This window comes from Sinohyriopsis cumingii, chromosome 2, assembly GCF_028554795.1.
Source record: "Sinohyriopsis cumingii isolate HCF-2022 chromosome 2, ASM2855479v2, whole genome shotgun sequence".
In the NCBI taxonomy this organism is placed as follows: domain Eukaryota; kingdom Metazoa; phylum Mollusca; class Bivalvia; order Unionida; family Unionidae; genus Sinohyriopsis; species Sinohyriopsis cumingii.
In genome coordinates this window covers 100,932,273-100,958,613 of record NC_142962.1, presented here as the reverse complement: position 1 = coordinate 100,958,613, position 26,341 = coordinate 100,932,273, and the positions used below count along the sequence as shown (strand labels likewise).

General features: G+C 34.5%; 1 protein-coding gene and 1 non-coding gene across 2 annotated transcripts in view; one reads left to right on the top strand and one right to left on the bottom strand.

Moving 5' to 3' along the window:
* Positions 1-10,143: 10,143 nt before the first annotated feature.
* On the top strand, positions 10,144-10,253 carry Trnai-uau (transfer RNA isoleucine (anticodon UAU)). The gene is made up of 2 exons: positions 10,144-10,181; positions 10,218-10,253. It is a non-coding gene; the product is annotated as a tRNA-Ile (tRNA).
* A 7,916-nt stretch (positions 10,254-18,169) lies between these two features.
* LOC149805485 (proteasome subunit alpha type-6-like) overlaps positions 18,170-26,341 on the bottom strand; it is a 29,339-nt gene continuing 21,167 nt past the window's right edge. Inside the window, exons 6-7 of the mRNA XM_089950076.1 lie at positions 24,728-24,822; positions 18,170-18,464 (exon numbers count right to left, since the gene is read on the bottom strand). Of these exons, the coding sequence (XP_089806202.1) occupies positions 18,407-18,464; positions 24,728-24,822 (153 nt within the window). The 3' untranslated portion in view covers positions 18,170-18,406. The remainder of the gene's footprint in view (positions 18,465-24,727; positions 24,823-26,341) is intronic.

Genomic DNA, 26,341 nt, shown 5'->3' with positions numbered 1-26,341 from the left:
GGTCATATCGAACGCCACTTTGGAAAGGAGATATCAAATTGTTACGTTCCAAGAACCATACAAGCAGAGAATTTATCATTCGTTACACTGTTTTGCACATAAAGCTTGTACTTGCAATGGGGCGATAGTTGGTAGGATATGTGCTATCTTTACCTGGTTTGGGAACTGGTATTACTGTTGCTTCTTTTCACATTTTTGGTACATTACCAGTAATCCATAAATCACTCAAGATTTCCAGAAGAACTGTTAATAATGGTTCTGGAAGGTGTTTCAAAAAATGGTAATGTATTTCGTCAGGCCCAGCGGAAGTATCGTGTGCCTTATTCAAAACATTCCATAAGCTCAAACAGTGAAAACGGTTGATTATAACTTTCTGAGTTATTCGATGCGAATTTCAACCTTGTCTTTTTTTTTTTTTTTAGTTTTTAATCTTCGGAAGGCTTCTGAATAGTTAGACGATGATGATTTTTTAGAGAAACCATGGGCAAGTATATTAGCTATGTCATGTTTTGAATTGAAATTCTTGTCGCTTAGTTTCAGATGTCGGAAAGAATTGTTTACCCTTTCCATTTATTTTGCTGATCGTGTCCCAAACTTTCTTGATAGAGGAACGAGAATTTAAAGTTGAAACTTATTTTTTCCATGATGCTCTTTTACTTTCTTTAATTGTGGGGCGGGCTTTGTCTCGAACAATACGGTACTTGGGTACATTTTCGGGCGTTGGACAATTATTAAATTTTTTCAGTGCTTCTCAGCGGTGTCTACTGGCCTCTTTACGTTCTTTGGTGAACCACGGTTTTGGGGTTCTTTTATAGTTCGGTGAGAACTTGGGAATGGATTCTTCTCCAATCTCGATTTAAACAGAAGTAAAATACTGAACAGGGTCATTATCGTTTAAAACGGTATCCCTGTTAAGCCTAGCTGTGCAAAGTGTTTCAAATTTGTCCCAGTCGGCCTTCTTTAAATTCCATTGTGGAATTGCTTCAGTTGTAACGTTGGTGTTCTTAAGAGAGATTGGAAAGTGGTCATTGCTGTGAAGATCATCATCAACCTTCCAGTTATAATCCAAAAGTGGCGAAGGAGAACAAATTGTCAAATCGATACACGTGTATGTATCCGTTCCTGGGTGTAAATATATCGATGATTTGGTGTTATACAGACACAAGTCGTGTATAGAAATGAAATCTTCATCCGTTTGCCCCTGTCGCTTATGTAGTTTGATCCCCATAAAATGCTATGGACATTAAAATCCCCAAGTAGAACATATGGAGCGGGCAGTTGTTGAGCAAGATTGTCTAAGTCAGTTGGTATTTGGTGGTATATAAATAGAACAAAAGTAAGCCACTCGATGTAGTGTGACGCTTACAGCAATGGCTTGTGAATTTGTGTTTAAGGTAATAACGTTATGAGGAGCCCTGTTGTCTATATCAACGGAAACTCCTCCCGAGGCCCTGTCACCAGTTTTGGAGTAGGTGTTAAAAAAGGAGTAGTTTTTAAGTCTGATGGTGCCCGTTTTTATTTTATTTTTGAAAGTCTCCTGCAGGCATAGTACTGCAGGATCATGTTCGTTTAAAAGCAGAAGAATGTCATTGTAGCTGGTTTTAAGTCCTCGGCAATTCCATTGTATGATGCTGTTCTTCATCGAGGATCTTTTTTTATCGGAGCGGATGTAACTACGTTAGATCTTTCACGGATTAATATTTGGGTTTATTGCTCTGGAGGACGAACGAGATTAAATTTGTTGGTTGTAGGTCTGGGGCCACCCTGAGAACATGGAACAGTTTCTTCTGCATCCATATCCTCAAAGTCTCCAAACCTGTTGTGCAGCTTTACAGGGTCATCAGATCCCTTTGCTGCCTATTTGTTTGCGACATTTTTTTGCTGTTTGGTAATTTTGGTGGTGGAGTGTTGTTGAGTGTTGTCTTCACGATGGCCGTATTATTGACATTCAAAGCATCGTAGGGGATTTGATATATACATATATATATATATATATATATATATATATATATATATATATATATATATATATATATATATATATATATATATATATATATCAACCTTTACCTGTAAAAATCCAACCCTGACTACTTTAGGTATTGTTGGTTTGTTGAAGGTGAGTGTAATGGTGTTGGTGTCTTGCAGATTGTTGTTTCGTTTGATAGGAATTCTACGGACTGCAGTGACACATTCATTTTTCCTTCCTTCCATGATTTCATTGTCCCCGACTCCAGCCAAGTCACGTCAACGAATGACGCCTTTTGGTGTGTTAAGTAATGTGTGTGCGAAAAGTTATTGGAATGTCATGAAAGGTCTTAATTTTTTGGATGCTCTCAGTGTGTGCTTTACGTTCGCACTCCACAAGTAGACCACCTGATTTAAGTTTGTTTTTAGCGCTTTTGGGTTTGCCGACTAAACGAAGTATAATCTTTTCAACTATAAATGGCGATAGTGCGGAACGTGGTTTAGCGTCGTCTTTGGACTGGATGGCCATGATGCGAGGAAAAGATTCCACGCCACATGGTTCATCGTCAGAGTCTGAAACAGTTTTTGTTCTCTTGTGTTGACTTTTGTTTTTGATTTTCCATTCTTTGGGGGAAGGGTTTGTTATTTTGTCACCCGTGCTCGCCCACCCGCCACAATGTTCAAGAAAGGGACACTTTCCACGTGTCAGGGCTACACAGGTGGTATACTCAGTAGGTAAGATTACCTCCCGATTGACCCGTTGAGCCACCGCCTTCTAGGAAGTCTTCTGAGAGTAGGAGAAAGAAAAATAAAAGGGCAGAGAGTAGGGGCAACGGTGGTATCAAGAGACATACATGGAGAAAAATAGAGAAAGTGAGTAAGTAAATTAAGACCTCCTAGGGCTTGGCGTTACCAGCCGATTTGTCGAGACCGGGCCCTCCCGACCACCCGTCTAGAAGAAGTAGAGGCCAAGGTAGTGTACTACATGGAAAGCCTCTGCTCAACTACCAGGATCCGAGACGCAACCCACGGCAAACAGGTTGCCTCTACTAAGTCACCCCTTACGACACGTAGTGAGGAAACGTCAGGCCAATTCTACAACCCCGGAAACGTCAGGCCAATTCTACAACCCCGGACCCGCAGGGGAGCATACACTCACACACACACACACACACACACACACACACACACACACAGACATATATATATATATATATATATATATATATATATATATATATATATATATATATATATATATATATATATATATATATATATATATATATATAAACATGCATACATACATACATACATACATACATACATACATACGAGTGAGCGCTTTCTTAGACCTTAAGTTACATTTTTACAAAGATTATTGTACATGACAAAAATGTTACCTCTGGAGAATTTTTTGTGCAATATTAGATTCGAGAAAAGTGCTTTTGACTTGTAATTTTACTTTACTCATTACTCGTGGAGGTAAAGTGAAATGACAATCAAGGTTAATTACATACATCATCATCCCCGGCCAAGTTGTACCAAAGACTTACAAAACTGTTACCAACAGCTGCCTCGCTTGACCCTTAGCATTAAGAGGTTAGTATTAGGACTGATCGGCCTGGTGTCAGGGTAATGTGACTGGGTTCGACATCATGCTATATGTCTGCGGCATGATGCCTCATTGCTAGACATCAATATAAACTGCCACACTGCAGACATCGTGGCAATATTGTTAAAGCTACATTAAAAGTCCAAACAGCACACACACACACACACACACACACACACACACACACACACACACACTTTGTTTAAAACAGCTGCTCAATCAAAAAGAACTTACGGTTTTAAGAATCAAAGCCAAAAATAATCCAAGAATAATCCACGAATTAAATTTTAGAAGTCCTAATAATTAAATGTTCTAATGAATTGAAATTCGACTCCCGTCCAAGAATCCAAGATGGAAGGCGATGACGTATACTGTCGCTATTATTGTGCTGTTGTGTCTACAAATCCGGTGTTTAAATTTCCCAATAAAATTGAATGAAATGTCTTTGTCCAAGAATTCTGTATGAGCACTCATATATTTCCAGGAAAAAGAATTAATCCTTTTGAATCCAATTAACTAGAATAAACATTAAAATGTAATTCCCAAACTGGTCACAAACAAACGAACACATTGACATCAAGTGTTTATAAGACCAAACTGACGAAATATCTCTATAAACAAAGATTATACAGTAAATTGAAACGCAAAACAGATTCCCAGATGATGGTCAACTTTCCAGAATCTTTGAGAAGTATTTACACCTAAAAGCACATAAATATGTATGACCTTGGCAAAAAACAATCATTTTACTCCAAGAATAAGATAAAAAGAAAAAGTTTGTTTACTCATCTCAGCGATTTCTGAAATCAAGGTCGGGAATTAGATCAGCTTTAGGCATTTACAACTGAAAAGTCAAGGTCAAACTATTTTCTGAAAAAAAATATCAAGTTCCTAGTCAACAAAATTACATTACATTCAAATGTAAAGAAAATAAAAAATTAAAATTAAAACTTACAAACAATGAAATCAAATCAAATATAAATTAAATCCAAAATACATAACAATATTTTTAGACGCGCGGAATTGTTTTGCATTGCCTTCATATATATATATATATATATATATATATATATATATATATATATATATATATATATATATATATATATATATATATATAGTTATGTAATAAATACAAAACCGCATTCGTGTTGTTTTTTTTCTGAGTAGGGACAAACTCATTTGATACAGCGTATAAGTATATTACGGCCTCATGGCCTTAAAGTATCCTTACGCAAATAATTTTTTTTACGCCGCCTCAGAACAAAACAGGAGTGCAATGTTTTTTGAACATTTCTCCTTTGAAAATAAATCTAGTGAATCTGACCTTTTAAATACTGTTTTGTCGGTCTCCGAAACAAAATATAAAAAGCCTGGATTTGAAATATCTGGCATTTAATTTTTGAAAAGAAAGAAGAAAACGTTCTGTTAATCATTTACACCAGCGGTTCTTAACACCTTGTTGGGCAGCGACCCAGATTAGGTTTGTGGTGTCGGCCTCGTGCCCCGTCAAATGTTTTTTTTTTAAGAAAAAAAAAATGAAAACACTTTGTTAGGAAATTTCAAATTATTAAGGTTTATCTCGGCGACCTACTCAAAACAGCATAGCGACACAGTTTTGGGTCGTGACCCATGGGTTAAGAGCCACTGACGTATAATAAAAGATTAGATAATAAGGACATAAAAAAATATTTTTCTTTTGGGTTATCTCCACTTGCTAAGTATTGACATTTAACCTCAGAGCTATCACTGCAATTAGGCATAAAGATTTCTAATTAGCATCTTAACGTCACTAATCTGTGACGTGTGTGTATTGTAACCTTTTTCTTTTACCCCGCGTACCCTTCGGATTTTTCCGGATCATTGACTCGCTGATAAGCTTATTAGTGTTTGCTAATCATAAATGATCTGAAGATTTTGACCTTAAATTGCACTTAAAACTCTTGATTTTACAACATGCAGATGACACAGTAAGGGGCACCGACTCTTTCCAAGAAAACTTCAATCTTAGCTTGGAGTAGACAATAATTTGACAACTAAATGTTGAGAACCTAAGAAAACGAAAATAATGACTTTCTGATCACGTAATGCTACTCGTTTTAACTTAAACTGATTGGAAATACCGTTTCTGCTTGTGAGAAATTTTAATGCTTAGGTGTCATTTTCTCTTCGAATCGGTGACCATTTTAAGTTATAAAGCACAATGTCGAACAAACAAATATATAAAATAAAATAAAATAAAATAAACATGCATCTACTGTGTTGAAGAATGGAAGAAAAATACCTGCTCGATCACACTGTTTTACCTACTTTGTTATGCGGATGTGTAGTTTGGAGATTGCAAAATACTAAACTTACAGAAAACGTTCACCTTGCACTCTTAAGAGTTATCTAAAAAAACAGCGAGCACACCAGCTATTTTTCTCTGTTCTGAGCTTAGCAGGGAACCAATTGATATTCATTTATGAAATATAGCACCATTGGATTCTGGATCTCAATAATAAATGGCAAACACTCCAACATGTACCCAAAATTATGCAATATCACGTTGAGTGATGTACATTTCAGTCTTATTGACAAGTGGTTTGAATATGTTTTGGAAACATTTTATTTATATTTGGAATGCGTAACCCTCGAGCTCTGAAAGCAACATTCTACGTTCTTTAACTGGTTTATCTATATAGGAATCGAATGTAATCTAAGACTGTACATTGAAAGGTATGACCTATCAATCAGACGAGACTTACACTTAGAGAAGCACTTGTCTTCAGAAAGAAATGTTTACGTGCCTTTGCTACAGTTTAGAATCAGCAACCAAAAATCCCAGTTGAGTCAGAACGTTTTTTTTTAAAATAACTTACAAAGACAAGATAGAAAATGTACCGAAACTATTATTGCACTGATCCTCAAAGTTTGATAACTCTTATTATTGCACTAATCGTAATGTTATAAAGTTTCGTAAACTCTTAACTACTGCACCAATCTAATGTAACAAAGATTAGTACACATTTTTTCCTCATAGGCAACCGAACACCAACAAGTTTTGCTACATGTCTTGACTTAAATAGGAAAAGTATGTAATAGTAAGTAACATATAATTTGCGTAGCCGACTGTGTATGTATGTATGTATGTCTTTATATGCCGTCAGTGTAGCCAGAGATTTAAAAACCTTAATAACGGTGCGGTTCTGTTCGCATCTGTCACAGCGTGTTTCAGGACCATAGGCTTTTTCTTTACCGAATATATATATATATATATATATATATATATATATATATATATATATATATATATATATATATATATATATATATCACAAATTAAAATTTTCATCATAGGTTCGAATGACTATTAGAACTAAAAGAAAAACATGGTTGTCATTTCTAAATCACTGTTGGTGTCAGGTCATCGTTGCCCCTCCCCCGTCTCTCTTTCTCTCTCTCTCCAACATCTTCGGGTCATCAACAGTAATTTGACTGTCTGCTGTCTTTTCCACTATGTGGTGCACGTATGAAGCCGTTTTTCCCTTCAAATAAATAAAATGCAGCCTACATATTTGTCAGATTTGTTCTTTTTCTGGCGTCGGAAAATATATGCACTCTTGTTATTGCAGATATCGTCTTATCGTAACTCAGACGACAAAGGTTATGGTCAGGTCTCAACCACACACACACACACACACACACACACACACACACACACACACATTGTCGAATAAACATGAAATTAATGTCTTTTTGCTAGCTGCTCGGTGCATTTCTAACTGGAACCATGACTTAACTAGACCTCTTTGAGATAGTACAATAAATTATTGGCATATTAGCATGGACGTCATTTCAGCTTTTTTCTTTTTTGGGGGGGGGGGGAGAAACTTGACGGGTTCTTATATAGGCTACAGCAATTTTACAGCACATGCAAATGGGGTGGGGAGGCCCCCGCCCTTCCCCAATGATGTCCCTGTGTATATGATATATATCATTTATGACAGATAGATTAATTCTCACAATTCGTATCACCGTAATGCACGAAATTCATACAATGCCTAATTTTTAATACATAAAAACCATGAAATCCGAACACATTCATATCAATGAAATAATTTATGACATTCTTAAAATACATATATCGTAGAGCATTCAAGGCAATGCATGCACGATTAACTTCTGAACTTGAAGAAAAATTGAAGTATGTATTTAAAATGAATAGATAATTACAAGTTTAAAACAATGAGTATACTGTATGTCATTGAGACAATACCTTAGTCCACTTTATCGACTAGCTATTTGTATGCAGCCGAATCTATCATTATGGTCCAAGGTGATTTATTTAAGGAGAATAATTTACTTGTTAATTTCCCTGGAGTCCCCTTAGACCTCCCTTTCGGCCGAAAACATGGACAGCCGAATTTCGCAAGGGAAATTACTTAATACATTGAATTACTAGGAAATACACACCTTTGTTAAGCTTAGCCAGTCAGGGTTATCTTTCAGTAACTTAGTTGTAACACTCAAGTCGAAGTCAGAATAATTTTTTCTAGTCAGCCGTTATTAACTATTCCTGGACAATTTCATTTTATAACACTTATTTCAATTGGCCCCAAAACTGTTTGTGGACTATCTCTATTTCATAATTTCTCGCAGTTGACCTACGTTAACATATCTGTCGGGCCATTATCCTAGCGTGCCCTAATTAAAATCGAATGGTGCCCACAAACAAGGCATATCCCATACTTCGCAAGCCACAGTTTATTACGAGTCTGACCCATAAGTCAAAATGTGCTGCGACAAAACATCTACAAAAATTATATATATAAATACATATATACAAGGACAGCTACTTCTCTCTTTCATAATGTCTGTACCTTTAGAAGAAAAGAAAGAAAACTTTATTTTGTGTTTATCTACATTATTTTATCTGACTTATCTTCATATCATATTGAATTTTTTGTAAGGCTGGCATGTACACATGAACAACATATAAATGGAATAATAGATTAAAAAAGAAAACCAACTTTATGACAAGAACATAATTTGTTCTATCATTAAAAGGAAATAAATGTTTTTCTTTCCTTATGACGATCAAATAATCGAAAACAAGAAAAAGTTTCCTGTCGAATATAAATTGCACTGCCCCGACCAGAGACAAAACAACTGAACACTGATTGATGGACAACGGGATTCCATCATCAAAGCAGCTGGGAGAGTCGAGCTGATTAAACAGAACATGTCCTCTTTTTATTTTGTTTCTCCATAAAATAAAAAATGTTTAGCCATACAACCCTAGTAATCTGCCGAATTATATATCTACGATCAATGATTTGAGACGTCATTTTTTTAAGTCTAAATTAAACATTGTAATTTTATAAAGGAATGCCCGATGAAAAGGAACCCGTTACGTTTGTTAAGGTTATGTTTGGCAAAGGAATCAACTACAGATTTCTAACGCGTTAATTTTGTATAGAAGATATAGGGGAAAACCGCGGACGCGGTGGTCGCCCTGGGCACCAGAGGTCTTGGGGCGTCCAAACCACTATATTCGCTAGCCAAGGTTCCGATAATCCTATCTACAGGATTATCGGAACCTTGGCTAGCGAAGATGCCAAACCACGGACGTCTGAGGTTTTGGGACACCAAAATCCCTTTAGGTATTTATTGTCGCCCCGAGCGCCATTTACCTTTAGTACGTCAATGAATGTGTTACTTTTCTAACTCGTACGATTACTATTTGTGACATGAACGACCTCTCATACCCCCACCCCCACCTCGATTCGGCAGTATTTTCAGAAATCATTAAAGAAATGCATCTAGCATTTCAAATGAACAACGATGATCACCGGACCCAGGTTTGACATGAGAAGTCTTTAAGGGGCAGTTACTATAGATTATTTACACCCAGATGTATACACCCTTTACGCACCGAGTTATACCTGATACTAAATTGACTAACATATACCGCTATGTAACCTAGCTACAACAGACCTAAAACTTCGTACAGCTTATTATGTTGACCACCAGACAAGCTGTTTTCTAGCTAATGATTACATCTGACAGGCTCTTTCCATTGTTCTGATCATGTCTACTATATACACAAATATTTTCATTTTTAGTTGATACGTGTATACAAACATTCATAATGGAATATATACACATGTACATAGCTATCATAACACGGATGTAAATAGTGTAACTTTATCTCCGTCATGCTTAACTTCGGTTTTATTTTTTTTAAAACTCTTTAATGGATTTCTGTGACTATAACAAACATTGCAGTTAACGTGAAAACATAATTATCTAGAACGTGCCTAATGTAATTGAGATCTCAGTGTGCAACTATGATAAGTGGGTGTGGCAGGTAATATGTCTAAAATTAGTCAGAAGAGAACGGGAATAGAACATTAACAAAACCCATTTTAGATCGGTAAATAAAATCAAAGTAGTTACAGAAGGAGATTAATATCTACAACATAAATTAACATTAACGGAACAAAAAATATACGAATAAAAAAAAAGTGGAACGGAGCCTAGGTCTTCTAAAGATTTTCAAAGTGAATGTAATGTCTGCCCCGGTGGCGCAATCGGTTAGCGCGCCGTACTTATAGACAGTACCTTCCTGTGTTCAGCACAGATCTAGGCGATGCGGAGGCTGTGAGTTCGATCCTCACCCGGGGCAGCTACAATTTTTACATTTTTATTTCTTCTTCTTTTAACCATTTTTTAAATTTTAATTATCAATATTGGAAAGCACATGTCATTACATACGTTTGCATAACTGAATAACTGATTTAACCCTCACGGATCCTACTGTCTCCAAACGTCCCAAGTCCATATTTTGTGTGTGTTGATAATACATCTTACCATCATCAACTGTGTATTCTTCTTTCGGGGACCTCACAGCTTCTTCCAGGAATTGCAGCTATTTTGCCATGTTTTATTTCTATGACTGCCGTCATGTTAAGATCTATCGACAATCTATTTCAGGTGCATCGCGGACACGCAAAACGTGGTTAGGTCCTTAAAATTTAGTTTCTACATAAGGGAACCTTTGATGAAATAACCCTCCATCCCGTACAAATTCTTTTAATGCAGCGTATAATCTAGTAATCCAATAAAGGTATAATTTTATAACAATTTAATAACTGATTTATGACTTTGTATAATATTTATGTTATGGGAAGTTTCTAACAACAAAAAGAAATACATTTTGACATTTCATCCGAACCTCATGTGGGCACGATAGAGGCCTACATTTTCTAATAGATGATACATACATATGAGGTTAACAATGCTTAAATTAATATTTAAAAAAGAAAAACATAAACAGATGCAATTAGGAATCTCACCAAATGTATAATAACATAGGAATGGTAAGAAAAGAATAAATACTTTTGTTTACTTTTCCAACTAAAAAAAGATTTTCGTCATCTCCAAAATGAAATATCTTTTCCATATAACGAAAAGAACTTTTCGGTTCAACGAATTAATTATACCAGATCTTCGTTATTTCTAAATGTTCTTTTCAAGATAACGAAAATGTTTTCGCTGTAAACGAAACACGTTTCTGGATATAATGAAGAAAAGATGTTCGTTACAACGATAAACATAGTTATTTTAAAGAATTATTTTTTTTTTTAATATTGTATAGATGTTTTTGAAATAGCGTAACTGTCTTCGTTATTTCCAAAACGTACATTTCCAAATAGCAAAATCTTGTCCTTATTTTTCGAAAGTTATTTTCTTATTTCTAAAAGATAGCAAATTTGTTTCTGAGACTTATACACAGCCATAATTTATGTCCTTGTCGTTTTCTCATCGATCTATATCTTCATTTCATATAATTACATCTTGTATACTCATTTATAATTAGTCCATTACCCATTAATAATCAAATTAAATACAAACATCACTGTCAATCATAATAACAACACTCACCCACCCAAGCGAATCCTCTGCAATTCTGATAAGGACTGGGTTAATTGCTTCAAGATAACAAACTGTTATATTGAAGCGAACAGAACTATTATTTTATTTTCACTATTACATATATAAGGCATATTAAAAATATGTTGAAGAAAAAATTACGTAAGTAGGACTTATAAGTATTGAGCTTAAAATTCTGTCTAAGATATTTACCGGTATGTGACTGGGAGCAAAATTATGTTTGTATAATTGGAATTTAATGACGGTGAATTTGATTTAATCAGCTATCAATACAGTCTGAGTAACGTTTTTTGAAACTTTAACCCCTTTCTTGCTTAAAAAATCAAAAACTTCCGTCTGTTCTTGTAATACGGTAACTCGAATTATATATGTTATACTTTACTAAAAGGCAATGCTTAATATTGTAGAACACGATTTTACCGACGAAATTAACAATTACAAATTAAACGGATTAGTTTCATTTGATTGAGCTTTATATATTGCTATAGTATTACAACAGACAAGTGTTTTTACAGTAAAGGTTTCATTTGTACAAATGGAAATGACGAACAACCATTTATCAATTTTACCTTATTAACTTCACGATCACCATCGCCATCTATTATTATTATTATTATTATTATTATTATTATACTTGGGCCCTGTGTGTGCGAATGATCTGAAACATTCGCGTATAATGATCAGTATAATCTCACCTTTGTACGCGTGGGTTCGAATCTCATTCTCAGCCAATGTGTGTATGTGAGAAAGCTTGCCAGTAGCTTCCCGTGGGTAGATGTTTCTTACCAGGGTTTTCCAGAATTTTCCTACACGAGCTGGTCGCCATATAAAGCCTACCGTATGCTGAAACTGGCGTGAACCCCACGACAACATTATTGCATATTTAGATTCAAAAGTGGCACGGTCATGTCTGTACCGTTGTCAGACCATGACTGTATCGCATGTGACGGCTTATATTTGACCATGTAAATGTTTTTGGGGGTGGGTGGGCTGGAGGGGATGGATGGATGGATGAATTACAATGCTCAAACTGACAGTTTTCGACTTTGTTGTAATATGATAATCGAGTCAGTATAACTAATAATAATTATATTACATTCATGTCCCCATATTTTGTAATTATTAACAGAAAAGGAGAAAAAATTGAATTCAATGATGCATGTAGCATCAATTGCCTTAACGACTCCAGTCATATCCTATTTTGGGCTAGTTTTATCGAATATAATACTTGTATCTTTAATAATGGTGTCCTGTTTTTATTTTTATTTTTATGAATGTGATCTTTTGCATTCTTTTAAAAATATATATTTTGTGAAATTTTTGTTAAATTTCATTTAAATTATCAGTATTTGCTTCAGTTTATAATAATTTAAGTGCATACAGCTCACTTTGTCTCAGTAGTTTGTGTATCACTACACTAATTGAACCAATCAGCTGTTATTGCACTCTATTATAGTCCTGAAGAAAGTCATTAATACTAATTTATTTGACTTTTCTGGAATAATTGCTGAGCAGTGAAGAAGGTTAATTGCATTAGATTAAAAGCAACATTAAAGCCTGAACAGAAAATAAAATGTTTACTGATTTCAACCTCAGCTTTCTGAGGACGATAAAGCAAACTGATGTGATTAAGCTGGTCCCAGAAAGGTCACTTGAACTAAAATTTGCAGTCATCTCATTCATATGCAAGTATTTTTAGATAATGCAAGGTAACTAATGCTGATTTTTTTATATGTCGTGTTTAGGTTTGAACCATGCACAACACAGTCATCTGAACTTGTAACTAATGCACAGGATTCAAATGAAGGAGATTCACATAAAGTAGTATTAAATTGTAAAGTTTGACCAAACTTTAAAACATAAATTATGTGATTTCCTGCCTGGCCCCTCAAAGTAACAATTTTATCTTTGATTGCAAACTATTTTTTGTCTAATTTTTAATTTGATTTTCTTATGTCACTTGAACTTGAATAAACAGTAGCACAAGAAAGAGTGAAAACAACAAGCTTTGAAAAATACAATAATTTATTTCCCTGGAAAAATTCTGTAAAAATGACAAAAAATTTGAACGGTTTTATAGAATCAAATCCAAAAATAATCCGATAATAAAACTTTAGTAGTTTTAATAACAAAATGTTCTACTGATTTCACGTTCGAATCCCGATGAAGAATCCAAGATGGAAGACGATGACGTATACTGCAATCTGTAGTGCTGAAGTCTACAGTTCCTTGTTGAAATAAAAGTTATCACTCCGGTTTCTGATAGCTGAATCAATTTTTATTAAAAAAACTGTCCTTTTTCCACAATATTACACGAGCACATGTATTTTCCAAAATAAAATAAATATAATTAATTCTTTTGAATCCAAGTAGGGGATGATGCTAAAGAAAAATCGAAAATGAAGGCATATTGAAACTTTTGCTTAATTATGGTACACAATTTTTCTACCATAATTGCTTCTTTGCATATAAAACACTGTTCTCAAAGGTTCTATTAGGGTTGTATTACCATCAAGAGGACTGGCAATTGGTATCCCAATTGTTCAAGACCAGGATTGTTATAGCATAAGATTTCACAGTATCCTGAAAAAATCCAATATAAATTCACATTCCCACAAATGAGTATTTATAAAAGCAACTGTTAACACTTCATTTAAATAATCTTTCTCCGTGTTGTGGAATGAAATTATGCAGCGATAGTTATTGAGAAGTACTAACCTGTGAAATCTAGGACATTTTGTGGAAATGCGATTTGTAAAACAAAATCTTAAATGTTTGAAGCATTTGACATACCTTTATCTTTTCTTTCTTTTTCACTTTCTTGGCATTTTAACATTATTATTCTGTCTTTTTGTACTTAATGTTTTCATTTATTTGGAATGGATTATCTTCCAAGGGATTTTATGAAATTTCTTCATTTCTATAGCTATATCCATCTAACCACAACTGCACTGAGGTGTATACACACTTGATAGTCTCCTTGATACATATATGTGTTATTTTTACTGGACTGCCTACCCAATACATACATGTATTTGCGTATATGCACTTGATTGTCACTCCCATACATACATGTATTTGTGTATATGCATTTGACTGTCACCCAATGCATACAACTATGTATATGCATTTGACTGTCTACCCATGCATACATTTGTGTATATGCATTTGACTGTCACCCAATGCATACAACTATGTATATGCATTTGACTGTCTACCCCATGCATACATTTGTGTATATGCACATAACTGTTGACCCAAAAATATGTGTGCATCATGTGTTGACTGTCAGCATACTAAAGTGTCATGAAATGGGGGTGTTTACCTGTTCCACAGCAAATGTTGCAACTATAAACATGTACAATAATACTTCTGCTGATGTTTATCATGGTTGAGCAGCACGAGGCTTGAAAATAAGCCAGACATATCATGTGGAATCAAATCCAGCAAAAATAATGAGCCTTCCACACATTATGTTTCTATATATATTGATGATTTCAGTCAATTCTGTCATCATTTTGTATGTCTACTGTAGACTTCTCCACAGGGCAACCGCTCTGGTGGCCTAGTGGTTAGAGTGTCTTCCTCGGATTCAGGAGGTCGCAGGTTCGAACCCCTGCTGAGTCATATAAAAGACTTTAAAAAATGGTACTAGCAACTGCCTCACTTGGTGTTCAGCATTAAGAGGTTAGTGTTATTACTGGTCAGTTTGGTATCAGGATCAAGTTTCTGGGTGGGACATCATGCTACATGTCTGCGGCATGATGCTTCAGTGTTAGACATCACTATAAACTGTTACACTGCAGACATCATAGCAATATGACTGAAAAAATTGTTAAAGCTACATTAAAAATACAATTCACACACACACACTCCCCTGAGGGCAGCCGTAGACTATATGGGTATATGCCATGGTCAAAACATTGTCTTCAAAATTAACTCTCAAACACTCATTTATTCAATACTGCCAGTCCCAAATTTGTAATCTTCACTGTTATGTTCCCCATCAGTTCCCCAAGGTTCAAATCTATGCTTTAGTTAGTGCCATTTATGACTGGTAGTAGTGGGTTAGTGCCACGCTATTCTCCCCAGTCATCTCCAACTTTGTATCGAAAATCAATACAGTATGTTTTGCAAGTAGCAAAATACAGAATTTTATTTTAAAAAATTCTATATAAAGACCTTTTTCAAATTTGACAATTGTGTCCGAAGACAGTAGCTTGGATGTCAAGAGTGTGTATTTTTATTTTTAATATAGCTTTAAGAATTTTTCAACTGAGCACTAAGCGAGGCAGCTGCAAGTACCAAAGTACCAGTTTATAGTGATGTATAGCACTGGTGCATCTTGCCACAGACATATAGTATCATATCCCACCCAGTAACATTATTCTGAAACCAGGCCGACCAGGCAGCAGTTAGTACCAATTTTAGAAGTCTTTTATATGATTCATTTGGGTGTTCGAGCCTGCGACCTCCTGCATCCAAGGTGGACGCTCTAACAACTAAGCCACTGGAGTGGTTGGATTTCAAGAGAATAAAATAATTTGAAGCAAGAGTATGAAAGTGCATTTATGGTAATTATAAAGATTACATATTACTTTATTTGAAACAAAAACAAGAGACAACAACTATATGCTATGGTCTTGCCAGGGAATTAAAGAACACTAAATATTCAGGAATTTATGTCACTATTTTTCTTATAGTATTTAAGGTATTTTGTTTTGTTCGTTTGTTTAATACTGTGGATCAGTTCAAATTATTGGGTTAGTTACTTGTTGAATTGTCAACATTCTTGTATGATAGACATTGCAAGCATGACAAGGACAACTTCTTTACAAATAGGTCCAAACTGTAACTGGTTGATTCTGGCACAAAAATTGATGATTTATGCAGATGCTACTTTTCATTGGCTTCAAGCTGAAGCAGAGACCCTAACTCACCCAATGATGACACAGAGTGCTTAAGATCAAATAAATTCCAAGTCTGTAAATATGAAACTTGGATCTTACACTGGTTTAAATGCAGCACGAATCCACCAAATAATATGCAGACTTTTAATTCTGATTATTAATCACTTCCACAAAAAAAATGGTTAAAATTCCATCAAAAGAATAAGTTGGGAAATTAAAGCAGGTCTACCAGAATCAGGGGTTTTATAGTGCCTCAAATGTGTACATAGAAGGCAGAAAATTAAACTCTGCCAACATCACATCTATACTAATCAAAATAACAAATTTAGCTGAAATCCTCTTGGAATATACATGGTTACAGAGTGTAAAAAGCATAAATCAGGGGTCATAACTCTTCAAATGGTGACAAAACAACAATGCAAACTCATACTTTGTAATCGATTTTGACATACAGTATAAACTGCCTTTGGGAGACCAAATGTCATTCAATACAAGAATTTTAATGCATGTATCATGTTTGTTACATGGTGTGTGTGATTTGTATTTTTAATTTAGTTTTAATAATTTTTCAGTCATATCGCTACAGTGTCTGCAGTGTACCAGTTGACAGTGATAACTAGCACTGGGGCATCATGCTGCAGACATGTAGCATCATGTCCCACCAAGTCACATTAACCTGACTCCAGGCCAACCAGTCCTAGCACAAACCTCTTAATGCTGAGCACCAAGCAAGGCAGCTGCTAGTACCATTTTTATGTCTTTGGTATGACTCAGTAAGGGTTCAAACCAACGACCTCCTACATCCATGGTTGACACTCTTAACCATTAGGCCACCAGAGTGGTCTTTGTTTCGTGGTATGATGAACTCCCATCCACCACCAGCCTTGTGAAACCATATTTTCTTGGTACAAAGGTGACCCGAAAGACGAGGTTTTATGTACAAGGCCATTTTTTTTATTTGGTTGACATCTATCAAGAATAAACAGTTACTGTGGAATTGGTGGTGAATGTCTTTGACAACTGCTGAAAACCAAACTCCTCTGATCTTACCAACATAAAGTTGAACACCAAACTTTGTTGAAGTCTGACAATAATAATGTCAGTGTAGAGAAATTAAAAAGGGTAAGGCAACAATCGGAAGCCCTAACTCCAAAAAAGGACATACAAAAATGTCAATATGTCAGCTCATTTGAGGTTTCATGGAAAAATGCAGAGGATTAGCAATAACAAGATTTTCAAGATAGCAGCTGTGTCAGTCAAATTGGATATTGGATCAGCAATATTTTTTGATGATGATCCATTTTCATGATGGACACTATGGTAGCCATATTGGCAATTCGGTTCACACTACTTCATTTCAGACCAGTCAGACATAATAAGAAATCCTTTAGTGAAATATGTTGATATCACCATCCATTCAGCAGGAGTTGCGATAACAAGATTATTCAAGATGGCAATATTGGATGTCTGAGATGCACCATTTTCATTCAACTAGATCATGGGGTGAATAAACACGTGTAAAGTTTCATGACAAGAAGTTTAAAAGGAGCAGCGAAAACTTCAGCTGATGGATGGATAGATGATGGACAACAGATGACAGACAACGAATAAAGGATGATCACATAACCTCTTATGATCTGTGACAACTCAAACTAAGAGAACACTAATATTTTTGTTTACGCTTTTTGCAATGTGAATTGTAAAATACAACCAGTGACTAAAAAGACTCAATAACATAATAGTTTAATGATTTAATCATTCAATGGCATCCTATATCATGTGAGACAATAAGAACAGTCCCTGAATTTGAATAGCTGTAAGTTCTGCAGGAAAATATGTTGGTGTTTCAGTATCAGAATCTTCAATATACATAAATGGTGGAATTTTTTTTCAGTAAACAGCACATCATATATTGTTTCAAATCTGAACAGAATAAAAGCACTATTGATCTGTATGCAGAAACTGGTCCTACTCATCAGTCCTTCTCTGCTAATGCTGCAAGGTGAGTATCTATTTCTTCTTCTGCAAGTTTTCTGAAAAAAATAAAAACATGTTTGAAATCACATGTTTCACACACGTAACGTGCTGAAACTTCCCAAACCTGATAATGTTTGTGGATTTTGTAGGTTTAACACCATTCTTCGGCACTTGATAGGCTATACATGGCAGCCTGTATACTTGGTGAAGGCAGAACCCCCAAAACCCTGGGAAGAATCTGTGACCCAGAAGGAGCTACTGGTAAGCTTTCTCAAAAACCCACATCTGAGACTCAAACCCACATGGACAGATGTGAGATATTAGTGATCTGTAGAGGCAAGCATCTTAGACCACTCAACCATCCAGGACCCCTCCATTCACTGATGGGACCTGTTATTGTGATCACTTAAAAAATGTATTACTGTAGTACCAATAAGCTATATACTTCTGGGGATGCAATGTCTTAAAACTGATCTTTTCAACTTTTTTTGGAGCGGATGGGGATAAAGTTGTGGAAACAAAATTCTACTTTCAGTAATGGCAGCCATATTTAATTGAAGAATAACATCATTTGCATTCAAGCTCAGACACTTTTGTTTAAATTTGGTCAAATTCTTTAAAATGGTTATTTTGAAGAAATTATTAAAACTTTTCTGTTTTTAGCAAAAACAGCCATATCTGATGGCATATTATCATCATTTGTAAAAATTTAAAGGCCCTTCATGCCAGAATGATTTCTATACAGTTAGAAAGTCATTCATTTCAATGGTGGACATATCTGATGTCAAAATGGCATAATTTTATTTAAATTTGATAGCTACATCAGAATGCTTTGTGTCAAACTTGGTCTAATTCAGTCTAGCTGTTCCTAAGAATTAGTTGTTTAAAGTTTTTTTCCCCATAATTGTAGTAACACTAGCCATATCTGACAGAGTGGTAATCATTTGTAGAAACTTTCAAGGTTTTCACCCAGGATGCTTTTTGTCAAGTATGGTCAAATTATTTGCAGCAGAGTTTGAAAAGACATTTAAAGGATTTTATATTTTTAGCAATGGTGACTATTTTTAACAGCAGATCAATATTATTTGTGCAAACTTCAATGAAATTTATGACAGGATGCTTTGTCAGATTTGCCCAAATTCTATTTAACAATTATGGAGAAGTCATTTAAAGGTTTTTCTACTTTTAGTAATGGTGACTACATGTGATGGCAGATCAGCTTTTTTTGTACAAAAATTAAATGTCTGTTATGCCTGCAAACTATGTGCCAATTTTGGCTGAAACTGGCTGGGCAGTTATTGAGATAGAAATTGAAAAGAGCAATTGCTAATGGACAGTTTTTGCCATTTTTGGTTAATGGCAACAATTTCTGAAAACAGCTGTTGTTGACAGATGCCATAACATGCACAATGAATGAATAGTCATATCATAAGCTCATTTACCTAATGGCCAGGTGAGCTAAAAATGTGTTAAACAATTATATAAAAATGTTGGTAATGGACTTCCAATCGAATCAGGTCATATACATCAAGATCAATCAAATCAGATCATATATATATATACATTTAAGAATGCCTTCCAAATTGTATTTGTCAATCTAATGTGGTTCTTGCTTTATTATGCTAACCGAGTTTTTGTCAAAAATGTTTAAGTCAATAAAGTTGAAAAATGTTTACAAATTTAAAAATTGCTGTGATGGTCTAAAAGTCTAATCAAGTTATAAATTCAAATTACCAAACTTCATCTGTCCCCAGAAAGGTTTAAAAAATGTAAAAGACCAAAAGTCCCTCAAGCTGGCCACTGTGGCAACTATAATGGATGTCTGAGCAGCAAGCATCATTATCATTCAGGACCAATTGGACATAAATCATTTAGTAAAAAACCCATACTGATACGACCATCAATTCAAAAATAGTGATAACAAGGTTTTCATGACTGCAACTGTGGTGACCCTGCTGTCATGCATTTAAATTTAATTTAGGACCAAGACATTATAAAAAACCTTGAAACCCCACAACAATATAACCAGACCTGCCACAATGAGTGGAATGAAAATCAATATGCCAAAGGCAAACAAAAAAATAAGGATTTGGGAAGAAGAATAAAAATTAGAATCAGTGTTTGTGACCGTATATTTACAAAACCTTTACAAAGGAATTGACATCTCTGCTGTCTTAAACTATTTATTTAACTTAAAAATGTTTGCTAAGTCATAACATGAAAATCTAACATTTTTCCATTTTCATCTTTTATGCTAATATTTAATGTCAATTTAATATCAGCATAAAAGATGAAAAAGGAAAAATGACAGATTTTTACTGAAAGACACTAGTGGAATCTCTGCATCAGTTTTGCGCTCTTTGTACAGCCACCAAGAATCAAAATATATATTTTAAAAATTTTTTGGGGGGCAAGGGCAATTTAAAATCATTGATTCTGGGCAAATAAATCAGGAATTTGGCATTTTCTTATTTTTAAACAAAAATTGGGGATGATCCAGAGTACAACAGGATAACTGGTAGGTCTGTATTACTATTCATTTTGAAAAAGTAGTAATAACACTATTTTCAATATGGCAACTGTGGTGGCCATAGTGGACATCAGATTAGCACCAGTTTCATTTAGGACCAACCAGACATAATGCATCTTTTGTTGAAAACTGCATGTTGATATGGCCATCCAATCAGGAGGAGTAGCCATAACAAGATTTTGAAGATGGCCACTGTGGCAGGCATATTGGACATCAGATTGGCAACATTATCATTTAGAACCAACTAGACATCATAAGATTCTTTGAGTCCAAATTCCATGCTGATGTGACCAACCGCTCAGGAGGAGTATAGATATTCAATCTGGCTAATGTGGTGTCCATACCAGATGTCCAAGCAGTACCATTTTCATCCAAGACCAACTAGACCATGGGATGAATGTGTGTACAGTTTGTAAAGTTTCATGGCAATCCTCCAAGCAGTTCAAAAGGAATAGCCATAACAAGCTTGTGCTAATGGAAGGATGGATGAAGAATAACAGACCATTCCATAAGCTCACCTGGTCTACAACCAGTAGAGCTAAAAATTGCTGTGTTGGTCTGAAAATCTAATCAGGTCATCTACAAATGAATAAAAATATGGCAAAATAATTACATGTCTTTGCTGTTGCAGTTATTGTGTAATATCAGTTGGGGTTGATGTACAGATTGTTATATATTCACATAAAAGTCTATATGAATATGCAGAACAACCTTGTTCTTTAATTCATTTATACCACCTACAATTTGAATATGGAACTTGTTACCCATTGAACGTAAGAAACAACCTTTCAATACATAATTTTAAGGACTATTTTAATTGCAATAAACAACCACTCCACGTTATTACTATGCAGGTGATATGTTTCTGCTCATGCATACTAGGCTAAGATAAAAATGCAGTACCGTATATACTCCTGTATGAACTGAATAAGTTAGGAAAAAATAAAAGCCTGGAAGAAGGGGGTTGGTTGGTTTATCCAAGGGCCAAGGTCTTAACTTTAAAATTTTAAGTCTGTTGACTACCATGCTGGCTGTAAATCTTGGGACACGAGAAAATAATATCCCCCTTCATGTTCTGTGACTTATATGTATGTAAAAAAATACATTTTCGGTGTCCCAACATTTTACATAGGCATATTTTCAGATTTCTCCAACATTTTATTAAAAAACGGTAGATAAAGACTACATTTATCATGGGCCCATTATAGTTTAACCAGGAGACCAGGATGTATTATAATGAATAGTACTTATACAGAGCAAATTGTGCTTAGTGCCACCTAAATCCTTGTTTATTCCCAAAATTATTAGATACGGATTTTGCTTTATTCATTGTTTAAAGCAAACTGCATTCTTCCAGATCGCATTTCAGCTAGACATATATAGCTGTTTCATTTACCTCAATTGATGCACTCATGAGTTAAAATTTTCAGTGATATAAGTGATTCTAAAAATTGAGCTAATCTTTATCAAAAGGTAAACATATTTAATTGTGCAAGGCACATAACCAGCATCTATGCACATAACCGTTACATGTTCATGAAAGAATGGTAACAATAAATGCTAAAATTATTAATATAGATCGACTATGATCATTATTGATCTATTATAGTTTTTTGTTTTGGCTGAACAAAATCATAATTTTCCACATACTGGAAAGCTGTTTTTTTGTTGCTTCTCTTTTGTTTACAATTAATGGACTTCCTTTTGTTTTTCTGACAATAATCCATGACAGTTAATTGTTAAAATTCTGAAACTGGCTTGGGTTAAATGGGAATTTTGACATGCAATTATGCCAGTACTTTGATGCGTAATTGACAATTGTTGTCTGTTGTCATGCTGGGAATCACATTTTAATGAATTAGGTATCTACAATTTCAAGGCAAAATAAAAACTGATGCATTGGTACAAAATTATAATGCAATAATGCATATACAAACAATAATTAACTAGAGTTGAAAGGAAGAGGTACTGTTACAGCAACCCACAAATGCTAAATTCTCATAATTGATCAAATTATACACAAATCTAAATTAGGCAGGAACAAAAAGAAAACACAAAATTAAAAAAAAATTTATTCACTTTTAAAACAAATTATATTAACTTATAACATTTCTATGTAATAAATCATACATGGCAACCCCACGAGAGGTATACATGTAATTTTTGCTAATATAAGTTTGCCTAAATAAATGCAGTTAGAACTTACTATGTGCTTTTTGTGCAGTCTTAGACTCGTGGGTCGACTTACATGTGGGTCATGCACTTTTTAATGGGGGGGGTAGCATATACGTGAACGAGCTATAATGTGAGTATATACGGTAACTTAAATTATGATATATATACCAATCCTGTATCTAATAATAAGTACTGCTCCTGTGGTGAAACTCAGAAAGCAAAACACTTTCTTCTAGACTGTTCAGAATATTCAAATCTTGCAGATCAAATCCTATACACACTTTTTTCGCTCTTATGATTGAAACATTACTATCTGTCAACCCTATGATAACTGTAGAAAACAAACTGTACAAAATTATATTAGGATGACCAAGAGTTTTAATTAATTGAATAAACTCACAACCTTTTGAATCACAATTAGTTCTAATTCAATGTTATGCTGTGTATGCATAAATTCTGTGTAACCACTTGTACTGGCATCAAGATCACTGATGTTATTTATTTTTGTTCATGTTGGAGAGACAGTGCTAATAAGCTTATGCTTTCTACTGAAACCCCCAAATCATATGTCTGTAATTGCATTTGACAAAGTTTCTCAAATAAATATGATTTAAACTAATGTCCACACTTCTATACAGGCCTTGCTGAACTGTATAATTAATGGCAAGTTGACTGATATTAGGTTCATCAACATACCAGCAACTGGAATTCACTAATCAAACATGGGGATTATTATGTTCACTGTTCAGGTTTGAGACTGCAACAGTAATTTCACACAATGCAATTTCTCCAAAGCTCTGCCATTGTATGGTCCCACCTTAAGTCCTAAACCTAACTCTAAACCGAAACCTAAATTAAACATAAACAGTAGGTCACTTTGCTAGATGTGGGTAGAGTCATCCAAATGGACCAATCCATCTAAGTTCATGTCTGTACATCCTATATGAAAGATATAAAGCAAAACTTGATGCCAACGCCTAACTGAACAACAAAGACATGCCCACAATGAACACAACATCATGGCATATGTCAACACTATCACAATGGAAAAGTTAAACCTATTTTTCACATTTCAACATGTGCATGCTCACATTTTCTAGTGTAGAACAAAAATGGAGGATATCTCTTTCATTGCATGATCTTCTATTGTGATGATTGTACACACAATCTGACAAAAACTCTGCAATTTCAAATTTCACTTAAGCATTCTTTTACAAGATAATTGCTAGTTGCTGCTGTTAAAGTTAGTGTCCCATAAACAAGATATGTTGTTAAACATAATTTTAAAGTATATATGGACATTTCATTTCAGATTAAACGTAACATTTTGCATTATCTTAAGGTATTTTGCATAATAAAGTTGCATCATTATTCACAATATACACTTATGGCTTCAGCCCTTACTTTTCAAAGTAATATTTATAAATATTCATTGGTGTTTGATAGCACAATGTAACCCCCAGGTTCAGAACTTGTTTTACATATCCGGCAAAGCCTCACGTATGACACATATCTTTGACTCTCTGGTGAAATTTTCCTATCCCACAGCAATGAAGGATTCTATTGCTCTACCCTATGCTTTCCAGGCAAAACCAAAAATACAAGAAGATTTACCTGAATTTAGGTTGATCTTTGGTAACAACACCCACCTCTATCTCAGAGGCTTTAAAATCTGCAGACAGGACTGTAGATAAACATGTGATGGCCACCTGTAAAAGAAATTAGAACAAGCTAGAATCAGTGATGTCAAGTATATCAGGCTTTCACAGGCACATAAGGATATCTGTTGGAAGTGTTCTCAAATATCATTACAGCATCTTGTTTTTAATTTGTTTTTCCATTAAACTGCCTTAAATTTACTGTAACAAAGTAAAATGCAAAGTTTACTATGTCTAGTTTACAGATTGTTTTTTTGCTGAATAAGCAATATTGCCAACTAAGATTAATTCAAAGGTGGCAAAATCTAATTAACAGTCTGTTTGCTGGCCAATCAAAAGCAGTGATGTCAACTAAGTTGATTTGGTCACTATGTTTTCCTAATTGTCTGAACATTCTGTAACTACAAAACACAAGACAAAAGGTGTGAAAACTTATATCATGGACTTGCCAAAAAAGCAAATATTGAATTACTGCCCTTGGGCTGGTGCCAAAACACATTAGATCAGTCCAGTACACCATGTGGATTGTGTCAAGATATATCAGCACATGATATCTTTTTACAAAATATGAAAAGCATAGTCCCAAATTTGAGAAAAAAGATACGTTACATAAATTAACTTTTATTACCATCATAAAAGATTAATCAAATAAAACTTAACCATGCAACTTTACTGAAAATTCACGTTAATTAGGTGTTAATTATTGCTTATGTAGTAATTCAGCTTATTATCAATTAATAATTAATTTAAAAAACAGCACAGTGGAAAAAAAGTACTGTTGTTAGCTGAAATCGTAAAGTATAGTTTCAGAAAAAAAGAACAAATATCTTTTATAAATAATTAGTTTGAGATGGAACAAGTTAATCAATGAAGGGTAACACTAACACTAAGGAGGCAGTAAATTCAACAGAAGTGCCTTAGTGAAAAGAGAGTTGAAACAAGAATTTTTCATACATTTCCCTTTTCAAAAGCTTTGTTTTCATTGTCTTGGCATGAGATGATTTGCTTGTGTTTCTGTGCCATAAAAAAACAAAATGAACCTTTTCGGAAGATATTTATTGTATGCTTTTCTCTCACATCCACTGCAACTGGCCATATATAAAATCTTAATAAACAATTTCATAATCTGTTTGGTTTCAAAACACTTTGATCAAGCACTGACACAAATATCAAATGTTTTGGAGCATGTAAAACCCAATGAAATGACATTTTAGATGACATGTCTGTTCTTAATTCTCTAGCAGACTGGAGTAAGAAAAACTGTGACAATCAACACATCTCTTTATAATTCTGCATGTGCCTCTAGCACATTTATTTTCTCAAATTCAAACAAAAATTAATCTGAAATGTTATTACAAGTTCTCCAATATCTTCAATCTCAGGTCAATTTATTGACTTGCTGCAAAGTTAAGACTTAATTCTCAATTTGAACCACCACCCAGATTATGCCCTGCTCAGTTCTCAAACAAACAAGGGCTACATCTAACTCTGAAGCCATTTATTCCATACATTCCTTCCCAGGCTGCAATCCAAGATCCACAACCCAAAATCCATTATATACAATATATTA